The 14,950-nt window shown below is 44.6% G+C and overlaps 1 protein-coding gene across 7 annotated transcripts in view; it reads left to right on the top strand.

Moving 5' to 3' along the window:
- Positions 1-14,950, top strand: part of Dnajc7 (DnaJ heat shock protein family (Hsp40) member C7) — a 37,475-nt gene that overhangs the window by 13,360 nt on the left and 9,165 nt on the right. For 6 of the 7 annotated variants that reach the window (NR_166203.1, NR_166204.1, XR_001780034.2 and 3 more), the window contains 5 exons: positions 5,117-5,205; positions 7,624-7,748; positions 8,205-8,318; positions 10,693-10,767; positions 13,960-14,078. Coding sequence is in view for 4 of the 7 variants with exons in the window: in XM_030246188.1 (XP_030102048.1) it covers positions 5,117-5,205; positions 7,624-7,748; positions 8,205-8,318; positions 10,693-10,767; positions 13,960-14,078 (522 nt within the window). In the remaining 3 variants the exon portion in view is untranslated. Of the gene's footprint in view, positions 1-5,116; positions 5,206-7,623; positions 7,749-8,204; positions 8,319-8,878; positions 9,507-10,692; positions 10,768-13,959; positions 14,079-14,950 lie in introns of those variants that run through there. The other variant, NM_001378963.1, reaches the window with a different exon arrangement.

Here is a 14,950-nt window from a genome sequence, read left to right as displayed (position 1 = left end):
TACATAGTTATCTTGGGAAAAAAGTAAAACGTTGAAAAAGTAAAATTTAAAAAGACAGGCCAAGCAGTGGTGGCGCACGCCTTTAGTCTTAGCACTCGGGAGGCAGAGGCAGGCGGATTTCTGAGTTCGAGGCCAGCCTGGTCTACAGAGTGAGTTCCAGGACAGCCGGAGCTACACAGAGAAACCCTGTCTCGGAAAACCAAAAAAAAAAAAAAAAAAAAAAAAAAAAAGACCAAACAAAACAAGAGAACCAAGGACAGAGACTGGGTTCTGCATGCACATGGTACTGAGTTACTGAGTTTAACCCAGCATAAATTAAGAGGGGTACAGTGGCACAACTTAGGAGGTTGAGGTAGAAAGACCAGAAATTCAGGGTCACTCTTGGCTTTGCAGTGAATTTGAGGTCAGCCTGGGCAAAGCAAATAAAGCAAAGGAAAACAAGGACCTGCAAAGGCTTCGAGAAACTGAGAGCTGTGCGGTTACTGTGGTACCTCCCCGCGTCACGGCGGAGCATGACTGCTGTTTTCATTGTTGAAAGACAAGTGGAAGGCTCGCCACACACAGCATTGCTTCAGAAGGCCTGTGCGTGTCTTGATTGAAAGTATTAAAAGCACAAGCAATGTATTACAGTTGTTAACACCATCAGACCAGTTCTCTGGATCTTTTGCTTTAATATTTTAGGGTCTAATCTGAACTTAATTTTGGGTTTTTATTGTTTCTTTTTTGTTGTTTGCTTTATTTAGTCTTTTTTGAGCTAAGATTTCACTAGATAGCCCTGACTGGCCTGAAACTCCATATATGTAGACCAGGCTACCCTCAAACTCATAAGAGATCCACATACTTTTGCCTGCTGAGCGCTGAAAATTTAATGTCATGTCCATAGAAAAGGATCTCTCCAGGTGGGGTGGCGCACACCTTTTATCCCAGCCAGCACTCGGGAGGCAGAGGCAGGAAGAAAGGAAGGAAGGGAGAAGGAAGGAAGGAAGGGAGGAAGGAAGAGAGAGAGAGAGAGAGAGAGAGAGAAGGATCTCAAGCCGTCCTTTCTGGGCACTGCTGTATTTTAGCAGGTTCATACTGAAAGCTCAGTTACCAAAGAATTAATAACTCTGGCAGCAGTGACAGCTGCCACCTCCAGGGTGCCCTCAGTCCCAGGGTTAACTAGCTCTTCTTTGACACTTCATCCTGCAGTCTCTTTGCTGTAAGGGCAGCTTGAACAGCTTCAGCTTTTCTCAGGATTTGTTCCTGACGTGGCCCTGACAGATGGCGAAGATTCCCGTTTTCCTCTGCTAGTCTCAGAGCTGGTGGCAGGCCGCTGGTCTTGTGTGTTTGGGGAGGTCCAAAATGAAGATGATTCCTCTTTGGACGTAAGACCTGCATACAGAAAAATAAATAAGCATCCGGCCCAAAAGCACCAAGTGCCCAAGCCGGTTGTCTCGGCAGCTGCCAATCAGCCGCGTTTCTGTGAAAATAAGTCCTTTTCATGAAGCTGGGGGAATAGCTAATTCTGGCCCGATATGCAATGTGAGGTTAGAAACATGGCAACTTGTCACAACGCGATTCTTGTTCTTTTTGCTGTGGGCTGACTCTACATTACTTGCTTTGTTTGCTCTAGAATGGAATCTACTCACCATTTACTAAAATGAAATGCCTTTCTTGGGGGAGGCAAAGTCCATCCCCTGGGTCTTGCATCTTAGAAGGGAACTCCATTCCTCTGTGACTGAGTGTTATGGGCCTCGCTATGCGTTAGCAAATGCAGATTTCAGTCCTAGGACAGATTCTTCACACCAGAGCTGTTTTGTGTCTTGGTTTAAAGTTTTTTTTTTTTTGGTTTTTTTTTTTTTTTTTTTGGTTTTTTCGAGACAGGGTTTCTCTGTGTAGCCCTGGCTGTCCTGGAGCTCACTCTGTAGACCAGGTTGGTCTCGAACTCAGAAATCTGCCTGCCTCTGCCTCCCGAGTGCTGGGATTAAAGGTGTGTGCCACCACGCCCACCTAAAGAATTTTTTTAATTGTCCTTGCCTCACTTCCAGTAGTACAGATCAGTTCTAAACTTCTCAGTATCACAGAAGTGAGCATTAGAAAGCTTAGATAGTATATTACTTTGGATTCTGACCAACTTGGTCACTCCCTGACCTTGAGCAAATTATTTAAACTCAAGACTTACTCAAGGGAGGGTGGAGCACAGTGAAATTTACTAACTTGGCTAGTTGAGCATGGAACTCCCATGGCTCACATAATAGTGATGTCCACTGAAATCATCATTTGGTTTCCATTAGAAGCCAGCAGCACACTAGGCACATGGGAGGGAGCAGTGTTGAGGAAAGACCACCAACCAGTAGTCCATAACAACTACTAGCTCTGGGTCCTGTTTTTTGTTACTAATAAGCTTTGTGCTGCTGGCACAGTGGGGGTGCTTTGGTTTTCCTCAAGGATCTGGCTATTCTTAGTCACTGCTGACTGACGAAGCAGCTAGATTTTAGTTGCAGATGGGTTAGTATCTATGCCAGAGTTTACTACATTTCTTCAAAGTGCTTTTTTTCAGCTTCTGGAATCCTGTTTAGGGAAAGCCCATGGAATCTCTTGGCATGTCTGCTCTTAAAACATACGCTTTTCCTAGAGTTTTTATAGCACTTTGCTTAATTTATGTTTCAAGGAATTTTGTATATTGCATTGAAAGATTTCAGTTGAGACTCTTAAGTGTTGCAGGTGAGGGAGGCTGTTCCTGGGTTCTTGTAGTAGCAGATGGCCTTTTTATAGCATTGTGACAGTTAGTATAATGAGATTTTTCAGGCCGATTTCCACCCAGCAGAGTTTAAATCTGTCAGCATTAGTAGGTCACCCCATTTTCCTCCTCCTTTCTCCCAGCAGTCTTTTTATGTCAGTGGGGCTTACCAGAGCAGTGTTGGGGACGAATGGAAGTGAAGGGAGCTTTGCCAGTTTGTCGTTTGAAACATGTAAGAAATGAACCACAAATCTCTCCTGTGCTGTGTCACAGGATCAGGCTGCAGTCAGTCCCCTATCATCGCCATGAACTGTTGCTGCCAGGGATGCAGTCAGCGACGCAGTGATGTCCACTGGCCTGGCGTGTTCAGATCCCCGGGTTTGATCCCCAGTTCTAGAGTGGGACACCAAAAACTCTGACTTCTGTCTCTCCTCTGGCAGCCGTGGACTGGTTTCCCTTTTGCATAGATGGCTATGGCAAGTAGGAAAGGAAACAAATCCTTAAAAGAAACATGCTTCAATAGTTAGGCTGCAGTAAAGAATCATCTATCATTCAGTTTGGGAAATAAGATGTTTTGAGGTACTTCTTGTATTTTTTCATCTCTGAGACAGGTTCTTCTGTGTAGCCCTGACTGGCCTGGAGCTTCCTATGTGCTGTACAGACCAGGCTGGCCTCAGAGTCACAGAGATCCACCTGCCTCTGCCTCCTGAGAGCTGGAAATAAAGGTGTCTGCCTCCACACCCAGCGACTTTGGGTACTTTTGATAGAGTTCTCTTGCTTGTTCTTTTCAATACTGTTTGTCCAGTCTTGTCTTGACGCCAGCTGGTGGGTGGACAGCACAGCGTGGTGGGCGGACGGCACGGAGAGATAGGCACTTCCTCCGGCATCTGACTCCCTGCTGTCAACTTTGCTCTGTCTTCCATCTTACACAGCACACTGTCACTCCTTGGCTATACACTTTGACTGTTCTTCCAGTGACAAATGGGCAAATGACTCTCAGGAAACGGAATTAAGATTCTCAAGGCTGTGTCCCGTTTCATACTGAGAAGTCAGTTGTCCCCAGTGGAAATTACCTACAAATGTAGACGTTTGCAAATATTGACGTATCACAAGTTTATAATCCTAGCACTTGGTAGGCTACAGCAGAATTGCCACAAATTCAAGGTCAGCCTGGGCTACATGTTAGGACACTGTCTCAAACTCAGCCCTTCAAAAAACAAAAAAGAGGCCGGAGTTGTGACATTCTGGAAAATTCAGTGCTGCCTTTCAGTGGCTCACTTACTAAGTATAAGTGTGTGTTTATTTTTTAAAGACTTATGTATATGAGTGCACGGTTGCTGTCTTCAGGCACCAGAAGAGGGTCTCAGATCCTATTGGTTGGGAGCCACCATGTGGTTGCTGGGAATTGAACTAAGGACCTCTGGAAGAGCAGTCAGTGCTCTTAACTGCTGAGCCATCTCTCCAGCCTGTGTGTTTGGTTTTTTTAAAGATTTATTTATTTTATATATATAAGTACACTATATCTGTCTTCAGACACACCAGAAGAGAGCATCAGATCCCATTACATATGGTTGTGAGCTACCATGTGGTTACTGGGAATTGAACTCAGGACCTCTGGAGTCCTGAGTTTTAGGAGCAGCCAGTGCTCCTAAAAGCTGAGCCATCTCTTCGGTCCGTTTTTAGTTTCTGGGTTTTTTTTTTTTGTTTTTGTTTTTTTAAAGATTTTTTAAAAAAATTTTATGTGTATGAGTATTTTGCCTTTGAGTATGGATGTGCACTGCTTATTCCTGATGCCTTTAGATGTCAGAAGAGGATAGTGGACCTCCTGCAGCTGGAGTTACAGGTGGTTGTGAGCTCCCATGTGGGTGCTTGGAACTGAACCTAGGTCCTCTACGAGAGGACCATCTCTCCAGCCCCTGGTTTTGGTTTTTGATACTAGATCTCAGGTAATACAGATATCCTCAGACTTGATGTGTAACCAGGGTTGGCTTTGAAATCCTGATCTCCTGACTCTACACCCCATGTGTAGGATTGTAGGCATTTGATACCATACCTTGTGGGGTTTGTTTTGTATTACTGTGTTGTGGTTTTGACACAGTCTTGCTCTGTAGCACAGGCTGGCCCCAAAATCACAGAAGTTTTTTTGTCTCAGCTTCTCCAAACTCTGGGATTTCAGGTGTGAACTACCGCGCCCAGCTGAGAGGAGTTTTCCTGATATTTTTTTAATGTCTCTGAATAGATTGTGAATGGATTGGATTATTTCATTGGTCCTCTTTTGGGTCGATTGGCCTGTTGGGCAGATCTCTAATCATTTCCAGTATATCACACTAACATGAAGCTGGCGCTTCTGAGCTCACCCCTGAGGTATAGTGATGTGACTCTCCTTTTCCTTTTCAGGGAAGCAGAATCCTTCAAGGAACAAGGGAATGCATATTATGCTAAGAAGGACTACAACGAAGCTTATAACTATTACACAAAAGCCATAGGTAAGAAGGGTTACAGCAGGTGAGTCACCTGCCAGACATTGCAAGTGGTCCCTGCCTAAGAAGCAGCTCTTAGTGAGCTGAGCTCACAGCTCACTCCTCCCCAGGATCAGTGATTCTGCCCAACACTTGCATCCAATGATTGGTGCTTCCTTCTCTATCTCAGGAAACAGAAATGTCTTATCTCCATGTTCTTAACATGCCAGCATATTTTATTTACCTTTAAGACAGTTTCATGTAGAACACCATTGAACTTGCTAATAATTGAAGATGACCATGAACATAGACAGCATTGAGCTCACGTATGTCACAAACACACCATAGTTCACGAAACACATTGGCCCCCTCTACCCCCTAAAGGCAGTTCAAAGTCGTAACTTTGATAACAAGTGCCTTTACCTGCTGAGGCTGGCTCTGGTTTTTAAAATTAGTTTCATTGTTTTTTTTAAAAACGAAACCCAAAAACACTTGGAAATAAAGAACGTACCGTTGAAATTAACCAGACCCTATAGGTACAATAGGTATTCTGAAGCTGCGGGACTTCACATTAGATTTTTATACTTTTGTTGTCAAAATACATTAATAACCCACTACCAAAACCAAAAAACTGTGTGATACATTTAGAGCTAGAAAAGAACGAGGCTCATACCCTCTTCTATAGCTCACGTATTACTTGCATTCAGTTTCTATTATGTGCACATTTGTTTATGTGTGTAAGTAAATTATAAATTAGGATCAGCATGTGAGGGAACCCACAGTTTTTTCTTTTTCTGAGATTGTGTGACCGGGTATTACACATTATAAGATCTTCCATCTTTGTGACTGCATTTTTCTTAGGAGTGAAACAGGATCCCATTGCATTCGTGTGTGTGTGTGTGTGTGTGTGTGTGTATATGTATATATGTGTGTGTGTGTGTGTGTGTGTGTGTGTGTATGCACCAGATTTCCGTTATCCATCCGTCCTAGATGGATATCTGGGTTTAATCCAGTTCTTTTCTGTGGCCAAGTAAGCAATAATAAACCTGAGGACACACACCTTTATCATGAAATGTAGAGTTGTTCTCTGGGTATACATATGCCCGGGAAAGAAAGAGCTGGGGCTTGTAGCAGTTACGTTTTTAATTTTTTTCAGAACTCTCCAAATTGATTTCCATATTGGCTATATTAAATTGCACCCCACCCACAGGGAACAGGTTTTCTCCAACAGTCAGTGTCCGCTTTGTTGATGACGGCCACTTTCACTAGGATAAGGGGATATCTCAAAATCATTTTAAGGTTTTTTGTTTGTTGGTTTTGTTTTTGTTTTTTTGAGACAGAATTTCTCCACATTTAATAGCCCTGGCTGTCCTGGAACTCTCAAGAGATTTTCCTGCCTCTGCCTCTGAGTGCTGGGATTAAAGGTGTGTGCTCCTGGCTCTGGTATTTCATTTGAGACAGGCTGACCTAAAACTGGCAGAAATCTTGCTTTAGCTTCCTATGCCCTTTCCCTTCAACATGTTTATGTTTGTTTGTTTGTTTGTTTGTTTTGACATAATTCTCTTACTCTTTTTCTCCACACTTTTTTGGTGTGGTGTGGTTTGCTGTGTGTGTGGTGTGTGTGGTGTGGTGTGTGATGTGTGTATGTGCGTGCGTGCATGCATGTGGGGGGGGGGTGCGTTTGTGGGGGTGTGTGTGTGTGTGTGTCCGTGTCCATCCATGTGGAGGCCCGAGGTTGATGTTGGGACCATCCTATATTGTGTTTCTGTGTTACTCACACGAAGGCTGTGTCTCAGTCGAATGAATCTGGAGCTAATTATAATAACTGGGGTTACTCTTGATGGCTAGTTCGTTTGGAGGTCCCCTTCTCCCTTCAAGGCTGGAGTTCCAGGCAGGCCACCATGCTTGCCCAGAATTTACTTGCCCCCTGGGGCCCTTGATGTGTATACTCAGACTACATTACAAGTTTACCTACTGAAACGTCTCTCTAGGCCTCCCATGAAATAGTCCTTTGAGAGGTAGCCTGTATGTAAGGTCAGTAGCCTGTGCTGAACTTTGTTTTGTCTCACTATGTAGCCTTGGCTGCCTTGGAACTGGCTCTGTAGACCAGGCTGGTCTTAGACTTCTAGAGGCCTGCTGCGTCTCTGGAATGCTGGGATTAAAGTGTGACCCACTATACCCAGATGAACTTGCTTTTTACACAGTTGATTTTTTTATGTGTTTTGAGTGTTTGGCATGTATGTATATGCACCACGTTCGTGTTTGGTAACCACAAACATCAAAAAGGGAGTATTGGATCTCGTAGAACTGGCATTACGGATGCTTGTGAGCTACCGTGCAGGTCATGGGAATGTCGAGTCCTCTGTAAGTGCTCTTAACCACTGAGCCATCATCTTTCCAGCTCTCTGCGCTGAACTATTTTATGTCCTATTATCTGTCCTGTAGATATGTGTCCTAACAATGCCAGCTATTACGGTAATCGAGCGGCCACACTGATGATGCTTGGACGGTTCCGGGAAGCTCTTGGAGATGCGCAGCAGTCTGTGAGGTTGGATGACAGTTTTGTCCGGGTATGTAATGGAGCTCTTTGGTGGAGAATGTTTTACAGTATCTCTGCCCTAGAGCTGCTAACCATTAGGAGCATTTCCTCTTTTCATTGTGACAGCCACAACCATCTCCTAATTGTGACAATGTCCCCTCAAGATCAAGTGCTCCCTCTGAGAGCATTGTTCTGCCTTTTCACTGCATGCTGGTGTGTAGACTGTTTTTTTGGTTTTTTGGTTTTTTTGGGGGGTTGTTTTTTTTGTTGTTGTTTTGTTTTTTGTTTTTCGAGACAGAGTTTCTCTGTGTAGTCCTGGTTGTCCTGGAACTCACTCTGTAAACCAGGCTAGCCTTGAACTCAGAAATCCTCCTGCCTCTGCCTCCCAAGTGCTGGGATTAAAGGCGTGCGCCACCACGCCCGGCTGTTTGCTGTTGTGTTGACCTGTGCAGTCATATTTCTTTCCTCCCTCTGTGCTTTCTTCTAGGGACACCTCCGAGAAGGCAAGTGCCACCTCTCACTTGGGAATGCAATGGCGGCATGTCGTAGTTTCCAAAGAGCCCTAGAACTGGATCATAAAAATGCCCAGGCACAGCAGGAGGTAGGTCTGATCTGTTCCTATGAGAGGTGGTGGTGCGGTGGGTCTGGAAAGAAGAGTGACCAATAAGGCAGGACTGACAGTCTCACTTCACCAGCAGCCACACTTAGCCAACTTTAGGTAAATCTCATAGTCTCTGCGACTGTTACCTTAACTGTTAAATGAGTTTTCAGTATGTAAAAAGTGGAAAGCTTCAGAGATGACTGGGTAGACGCATAATGCTTCAGGAAGGAAGCTAAGGAACGAAATTAAAGCATTTGAATAAAGTCAGAGCTAGGGTGTAGCTCAGTTACAGAACATTAGTCTAGATGTTCTGAGTCTCGGTTTCAGACCTTGGGTTTGTCAGAAAGAACTGGTCTATGCTCAGATGTGGCTTAAGCTGGTAGCACACGTCTTTCAGTTCCACCTTTGTAGTAGGTGCCTGGACACATCTGAGTGAGCATCTCAAAACTGCCCAACCCCTGGCTTATGGTGGCCATATTTTATGTCTCCTGTCTTCCTGACAGGAAGTCAACATTAAACAAGAAACTTGGGTCTTGACCTTTTCTGTTTTCTTTTAAAAGATAGGGTTTCAAGTCTGGAAATGCACCTCACTGGACAGTGCTGGCCTAGCGTGCGTGAGGCCCTCGTCTCAGTAAAGCCTTCTGTGGTAGTGCACACTTTGGAATCCCATTACTTAGACAATGGAAACTGAAGGACAAGTTCAAGACCATCTGCAGCTACATAACAAGTTTAAGCTAGCCCAGGCTACATGAGACCTTGTCTCCAAACAAAACAAAAAATGGGTCTCCATGTAGCCCAGGCTAACTGGTCTCGTCTGTCTTGGTATTGGAGGGGTCTATTTGTCACTAATTTTATGTGTATTGCTATGAGAGTATCAGACCTTCTGGAACTGGAGTTACAGACAGCTGTGAGCTGCCATGTGAGTTGCTGGGAATTGAACCCAGGACCTCTGAAAGAGCGGCCAGTGCTCTTAACTGCTGAGCCATCTCTCCAGCCCGTCACCAGCTTTTTAAGGAAATGTTTAATTCTTATTTTCCTTGGAGTGGGGGTTTGGTTTTTTGAGGCAGGGTTTCTCAGTGTGTCCCTGGCTGTTCTGGAATTTGTACTGTACACCAGGCTGACCTCGAACTCACAAAGACCTGCCTGCCCCTGCCTCCTGACTGCTGGGATTAAAGGCTTGCACCACAACTGTGGCTCCTTTTGTTTTGTTTTTTAAATTTATGTGTATATGTACTCTTGTGCTTTCGTTTGTATGAGGGCAGACTTGTACTGGCTGTGGCAGTGATGTTGGAGATCAGGGTTATTGCCTGGAAGATCATGTCTCCTGTTCTGTCTTGCTTAAAACAGTCTCTCTAGTTTTTTTGTCTTTGAGACAAGAGTCTCACATGTCTGTGAATGCCCTGGAGCTGGATGTATAGAGCAAGCTGCCCTTTGCTTCTCAAGTGGACATTACACTGACCAGCAAGATAGGATCTCTTGCTTGCTTGCTCCATACTCACTCTCAGCTAACTGACACTCCAGCTACTGGAGAGTCTTATTCCCAGTCCATCTTGCCTTGGCAGCACTGGGTTTATATATACACACTGCCATGTCTGGTTTAACATGGGTTATGGAATTTGATCTCAGGTCGTCACACTTGTATGGCAAGTGTTTACACACAGAGTCATCTCCCTCACCTTGATTTTGTTTATATATTGTATGCACGCATGCCACCTGTATACCTGTGTCTACAGAAGCCAGAAGAGGGCATCAAATCCCCCTGAGGCTGGTGCTAGGACTAAACTCAGTACTGTGGAAGAGCAGCGAGAGCCCTTAAACACTGAGCCATCTCTCATGTGTCCTACCCTATGAGTCCACACACCCCCTTTACTGGGTTTCTAGATCAGGTCTCTATCTGATACACTGTGTAATCCAGGTTAACCTTGCCCTCGCTATTCCCCCGAGTGCTGGCGTTACAGACATGTAGCACCATGCCTGCTGCTTTGATGTGATTCTTTTTTTCCTTCTTTCTTTTTCGAGATAGGGTTTCACTATGTAGCTGTGTAGCTGTGGCTGGCCCTAAACTCACAGGAATGGACCTGCTCTGTCTCTCTCTGTGTTAGGGTTAAAGGTGCTTGCCACCATGCCCAGCTTCTGTGGTTTGAAAAAGTTGTGTTGTTGAGACCGTCTTACTATATAGCCCTGGCTGTTCTGGAACTCACTATGTAGTTCAGGCTGGCCTCAAACTCAAGAGATCTACCTCCTGAGTGCTGGGATTAAAGGTGTGCACCACCATACCCCGCTCCAGTGATATTCTTGAAAGAAGGAATTCATCAGGGTCTTAGTGACTTTTATGATTGTTCAACCTAAACTTCATTTTTTTCCCATGGTGTAGTTCAAGAACGCCAATGCCGTCATGGAGTATGAGAAAATAGCAGAAGTGGATTTTGAAAAGCGAGATTTCCGGAAGGTAAAGTAGAAGCGACTACAACCTACCCTCCTCTGTGCTGTGATAATACAGAGCGGTCTAGACTAGTACATTGTCATTCAAATTTGGCTTTGACCTTTTCTCTCTTAAAAGTATTTTTTGCTAAGTTGCTTTATTTCTTAATTTTATTTGGCTTTTCAATAAGGAGCAAAAATCAGCTTGCTTATATTCCCGTTGGCTATGTCAGGTAGTGTATCTCAGATCTGTGCTAATTAATGAAAGAAAAGTCAGCTGGAAATAAATACTGGGGCTGAGTAATCCATATTTATCTGATTAACTTGCTTCTGATGGAGTAGATGCTATAAATAAGGGTGGGAGACGGAAACCCTCATTACATTTTTGGAGTGTGTGTAACCTGTTACATCACCTCTCTCTGCCGTCTGTCAGCCTCGGCTTCAAGTGCTAGGATTACAGCATGAGCCCCTGCCACCTTTTTGATGTTATTTTGGGTCTTGTGTGTAGCTCAAGCTGGCCTGAAAGTTGGCAGTCCTCTGCTGCCGCTATACCCAGCTTGGTGTTAGAGTTTAATAAACTTCACAGTATGTGGTAGGTTTTGACAATCTGTATGTTAAAGGGGTTGATGTATCTGAAATAGGGAACAAGTATGGAAGTTCCAGGATTTTTCTAGAACTTGGAGTTAAGCCTGAAGTATAGATCTCCCTATAGTAGATAGTAGTGAGAACTAGCTTTCACTAAAGAATCGAAGTAGGAAGCAGAGGATTGGCAGAGGTCAGAAATCCGCATCAGGAGATTTATGCGCTCCTTCAACCAGGTGATTTCAGTCCAAGGGAGGAGTTGTTGCATCGTATGTAGGGATTCGCGTAGGGCTTTCAGTAGCAGGTGTTCAGAAATGTTTGAGGGGGACAAGTAAGCATCTTTTTTGAGTTTTATACTGTGAGCGCTTTTATTTGGGAATAAATATATCAGACTAGTTTATGCAGATTTGCAACATTAACTGTCTTCTGCCCATGGGTTTTGATAATTATAATGTTTTTGTAGTTCATTCGTGTGTGTGTGTGTGTGTGTGTGTGTGTGTGTGTGTGTGTGTGTTTGGAAAGCAGTTCTAACTACTGTCACGGCTTTGTCCTGAAAGGCAGTCTTTTGGGTTTCTTTTCTCTCTTGCTCACTCTGGAGCCAGAATCCTGAGTTTGTGACAGAATCCTCTGTTTGTGACATCCCAGCCCCCCCACTGTAGCTCATGGTGATGTCACAAATGAAGAATTATGATCCTGGCAGGGGAAACAGATGAACTTAGAAGAAACAAAGATCTTCTTTGCCTGCAGCTGTCCCTACTGGGGACGTGGTTGGGGGTGGCAGTAAGCATTGCTGAGCCTCAACTGATGTTCCTCACGATGAGCAGAGCCAGCTCTGCATAGAACGTTGAGCTTGTGAGGCCAAGGGCGTGGCTACTCCGCTGTCCCTGGCTTTTCCTCGTTGTACCTCAGTTGTCATTACTGTCCTTAGAACTTCCAGTGACCTGTGCCACTAAAGGAGTGCCATTGTTGGATTGGCAGGGCTGAAAGTGTCAGTGAGCGGCTCAGTGTTTTCTTTCTTGCTTGCTTGTGGGTTTTCTTTTTTGAGACGAAGACTCTATGTAGCTCTGGCTGCCCTGGAATTAGCTGTGTAGACCAGGCTGGCCTTGAACTTGCAGAGATCTGTTTGCCTTTAAACCCATCTTGCTTGTGTTTTTAATCTCAGTTTTGAAAAGGCCCTCGGTGCAAATAAAAAGCATGGAAAGATATTTAGTGATGAGTGCTCCTTCAAGCAGGCCCTCTGGTCTCTCTGCTCCCCGTCTCCAGTGCTAGGGTAGAGCTCAGGGTCAAGTTCTACCACTGAATACATCAAATACAGATTGTTGGATTTGTTTGCATGAAAGGTAGTGCACTGTTTTCCCTCCTCTGAATAAGGCTTGGAGGTCTTTCTACAGTAGTAAATGGAATATTAGTGCATTCTTTAGAGTTATGGAGTATGTCATTATATTAGTCTACAGCGATGAAAGTTACCTTTCCTTGCTTTTAGAATTCATACTTGGAGTCTGAGAGGTAATGGTGTCCCTTAATTGCAGATTTCTCCTCTGGTCCGTTATTCTTAGGGAGAAGGGGATTGAGGGAGGATATCCCAGGAGTAGCAGCTAAGTAAGAATGAGAGCTCAGAGAACAAAGTTGTGGAGAAAGGGATGAGTTTCTGAGAGCTGTGTGACTGACAGGGAGCACGCTGTAGCTTTCGTAGGTATGAGTGGGAAACTGGCTTGGCATTTACACAGAGCAGCCCAGTGGTAGTAGTCATGTGACATCCATTAGAATCCTTATAGATGGCTAGTTCACTGTGGAATTTCTATACTGAGTGTAACGGACCAACCCAGTAGTAAGATGTGCTTTAATCCCAGCACCCAGGAGGCAGAAGTAGCTAGATTTCTGTGAGTTCAAGGCCAGTCTGAACTATATGGTGATTTTCAGGCCACCTAGAGCTGCACACTAAAACTGTCTTTTTTATTTGTATGAATATTTTGGCCCCACATATGTCTGTGCACTATGTGCATACCTGGAGCCCTTACAGGCCAGAGGAGAGCACTAAATGCCTTTTGTTTGGATCCCTTGGGACTTTGCAGACAATTGTGAGCCACCATGTGGGTTCTGGGAATTGAACCGAAGTCTTCTGGAAGAACATCCAGTGCTCTTAACATCTAAGCCATCTCCAGGCTCACCCCTTCCCTGTTGTCACGGGAAAAGGAGGGGCGCAGCAGTTTCTGTTCTGTGTGCAGCGCTGATTCTTGCTGGTGTTCTTATCGTACTTACCAGCTAAAGCCTGACAGATAATGAAAATAGTAAATAATGGTGTTTGCAAGAAGAATGTGAGCTCTGATCATAGTCACTGTGGGCTCACCATGGAGGCTGCTTTCTGGTTGAGGTTAGTGCTCTAGCGTCCTACTGTATTTAAGATGGAACTTGGTGACCTAGAGCCTTGCTTTGTTCTCTATTCATTAGTCTCTCATCACTAAAAGAAAGGTAGTGATATTACTTACTAACTCGATGGGGTATTGGTGTACTTACTGAATGAACGAACGTGTAGAAGCTTTGATATTGCACCAATAAGCAATGATGTCTTGAGCAAACTCAAGTGAAGACATTTCTGGAGTCCCAGTTGAAGAGCTCACTTGCTTTCCTCTTCCCTTAGGTTGTTTTCTGCATGGACCGTGCCCTAGAATTTGCCCCTGCCTGCCATCGATTCAAAATTCTCAAAGCAGAATGTTTAGCAATGCTTGGTCGATACCCAGAAGCACAGTTTGTGGCCAGGTACGCAATCTGGCCAATTCATGACTGAGACGCAGAGTGGACTTCTGACTGCTGGCTGGCTGCTTGCTACACGGGGGCTGTGGGTGTCGGTTAGGGTTGTTGTTCATGCCTTCCTGGAGCTTAAAGCCAAAGGTTAAAGCAGGTTAAATCCAAGACCCACAAGGTATATAGGATGCAGCTGTGTTGCCGGTGCTCGAGCCTTGTGCGAGAGAGCTTAATGAGTCTGAGTTTGTTTAACCTCTGTTTTCATGTACTCTGTGGGAGTTCATTCTCTCCTTCCATGCTGCAGAAGGTTTTGGGGACTGAATTTAGGTCATCAGGCTTGGCAGCAATCTCACTGGCCTGGGTTTGTTTGAATGCAGTTCTTTCTACTCCAGGAAACTCTTTTTATCTATCCATATTGTAACTCTTGTATCCTTTCTTGGTCCCTGGTCTCTACTGCAACTGCTTAGCTCTGTCCTATGCCGTAGTGCAGAAGCAGCCACAGATAACAGCTGAGTTAGTGTAAACCAGATTTTAGGGACCTGACCCAAGGTTGGGATATAGCTGGATTGGAAGATGCTTGTGTAGCCTGGTTTCATTCCTTAGTACCATGGGGTGGTACAGAGGCAATGGTACAAGTGCTGGCCTGCTGTGTGCCTCATTGGTAGAGTTTGTGCTTAGCTTGTACTGAGCCTTCAATCCAGTCCCTATTACACATCACCTATCACCAAAATATGAGGAGAAAATGGAATACAAAACAGTACCAGAAAGGACTTAGCCCTGAGGGCGGTACTTTATTCACCCCTACTCTAATTCAATAAAGATTGTGAGGCATAGCCAGGAATGGTGGTACACGCTTATAATCCCAGTGCTTGCCAGAGGCAAGCCGA

This window comes from Mus musculus, chromosome 11 (assembly GCF_000001635.26).
Source record: "Mus musculus strain C57BL/6J chromosome 11, GRCm38.p6 C57BL/6J".
NCBI classification, from domain to species: domain Eukaryota; kingdom Metazoa; phylum Chordata; class Mammalia; order Rodentia; family Muridae; genus Mus; species Mus musculus.
The sequence above is the reverse complement of the archived record's forward strand: the minus strand, read 5'-3'. Positions and strand labels throughout refer to the sequence as shown.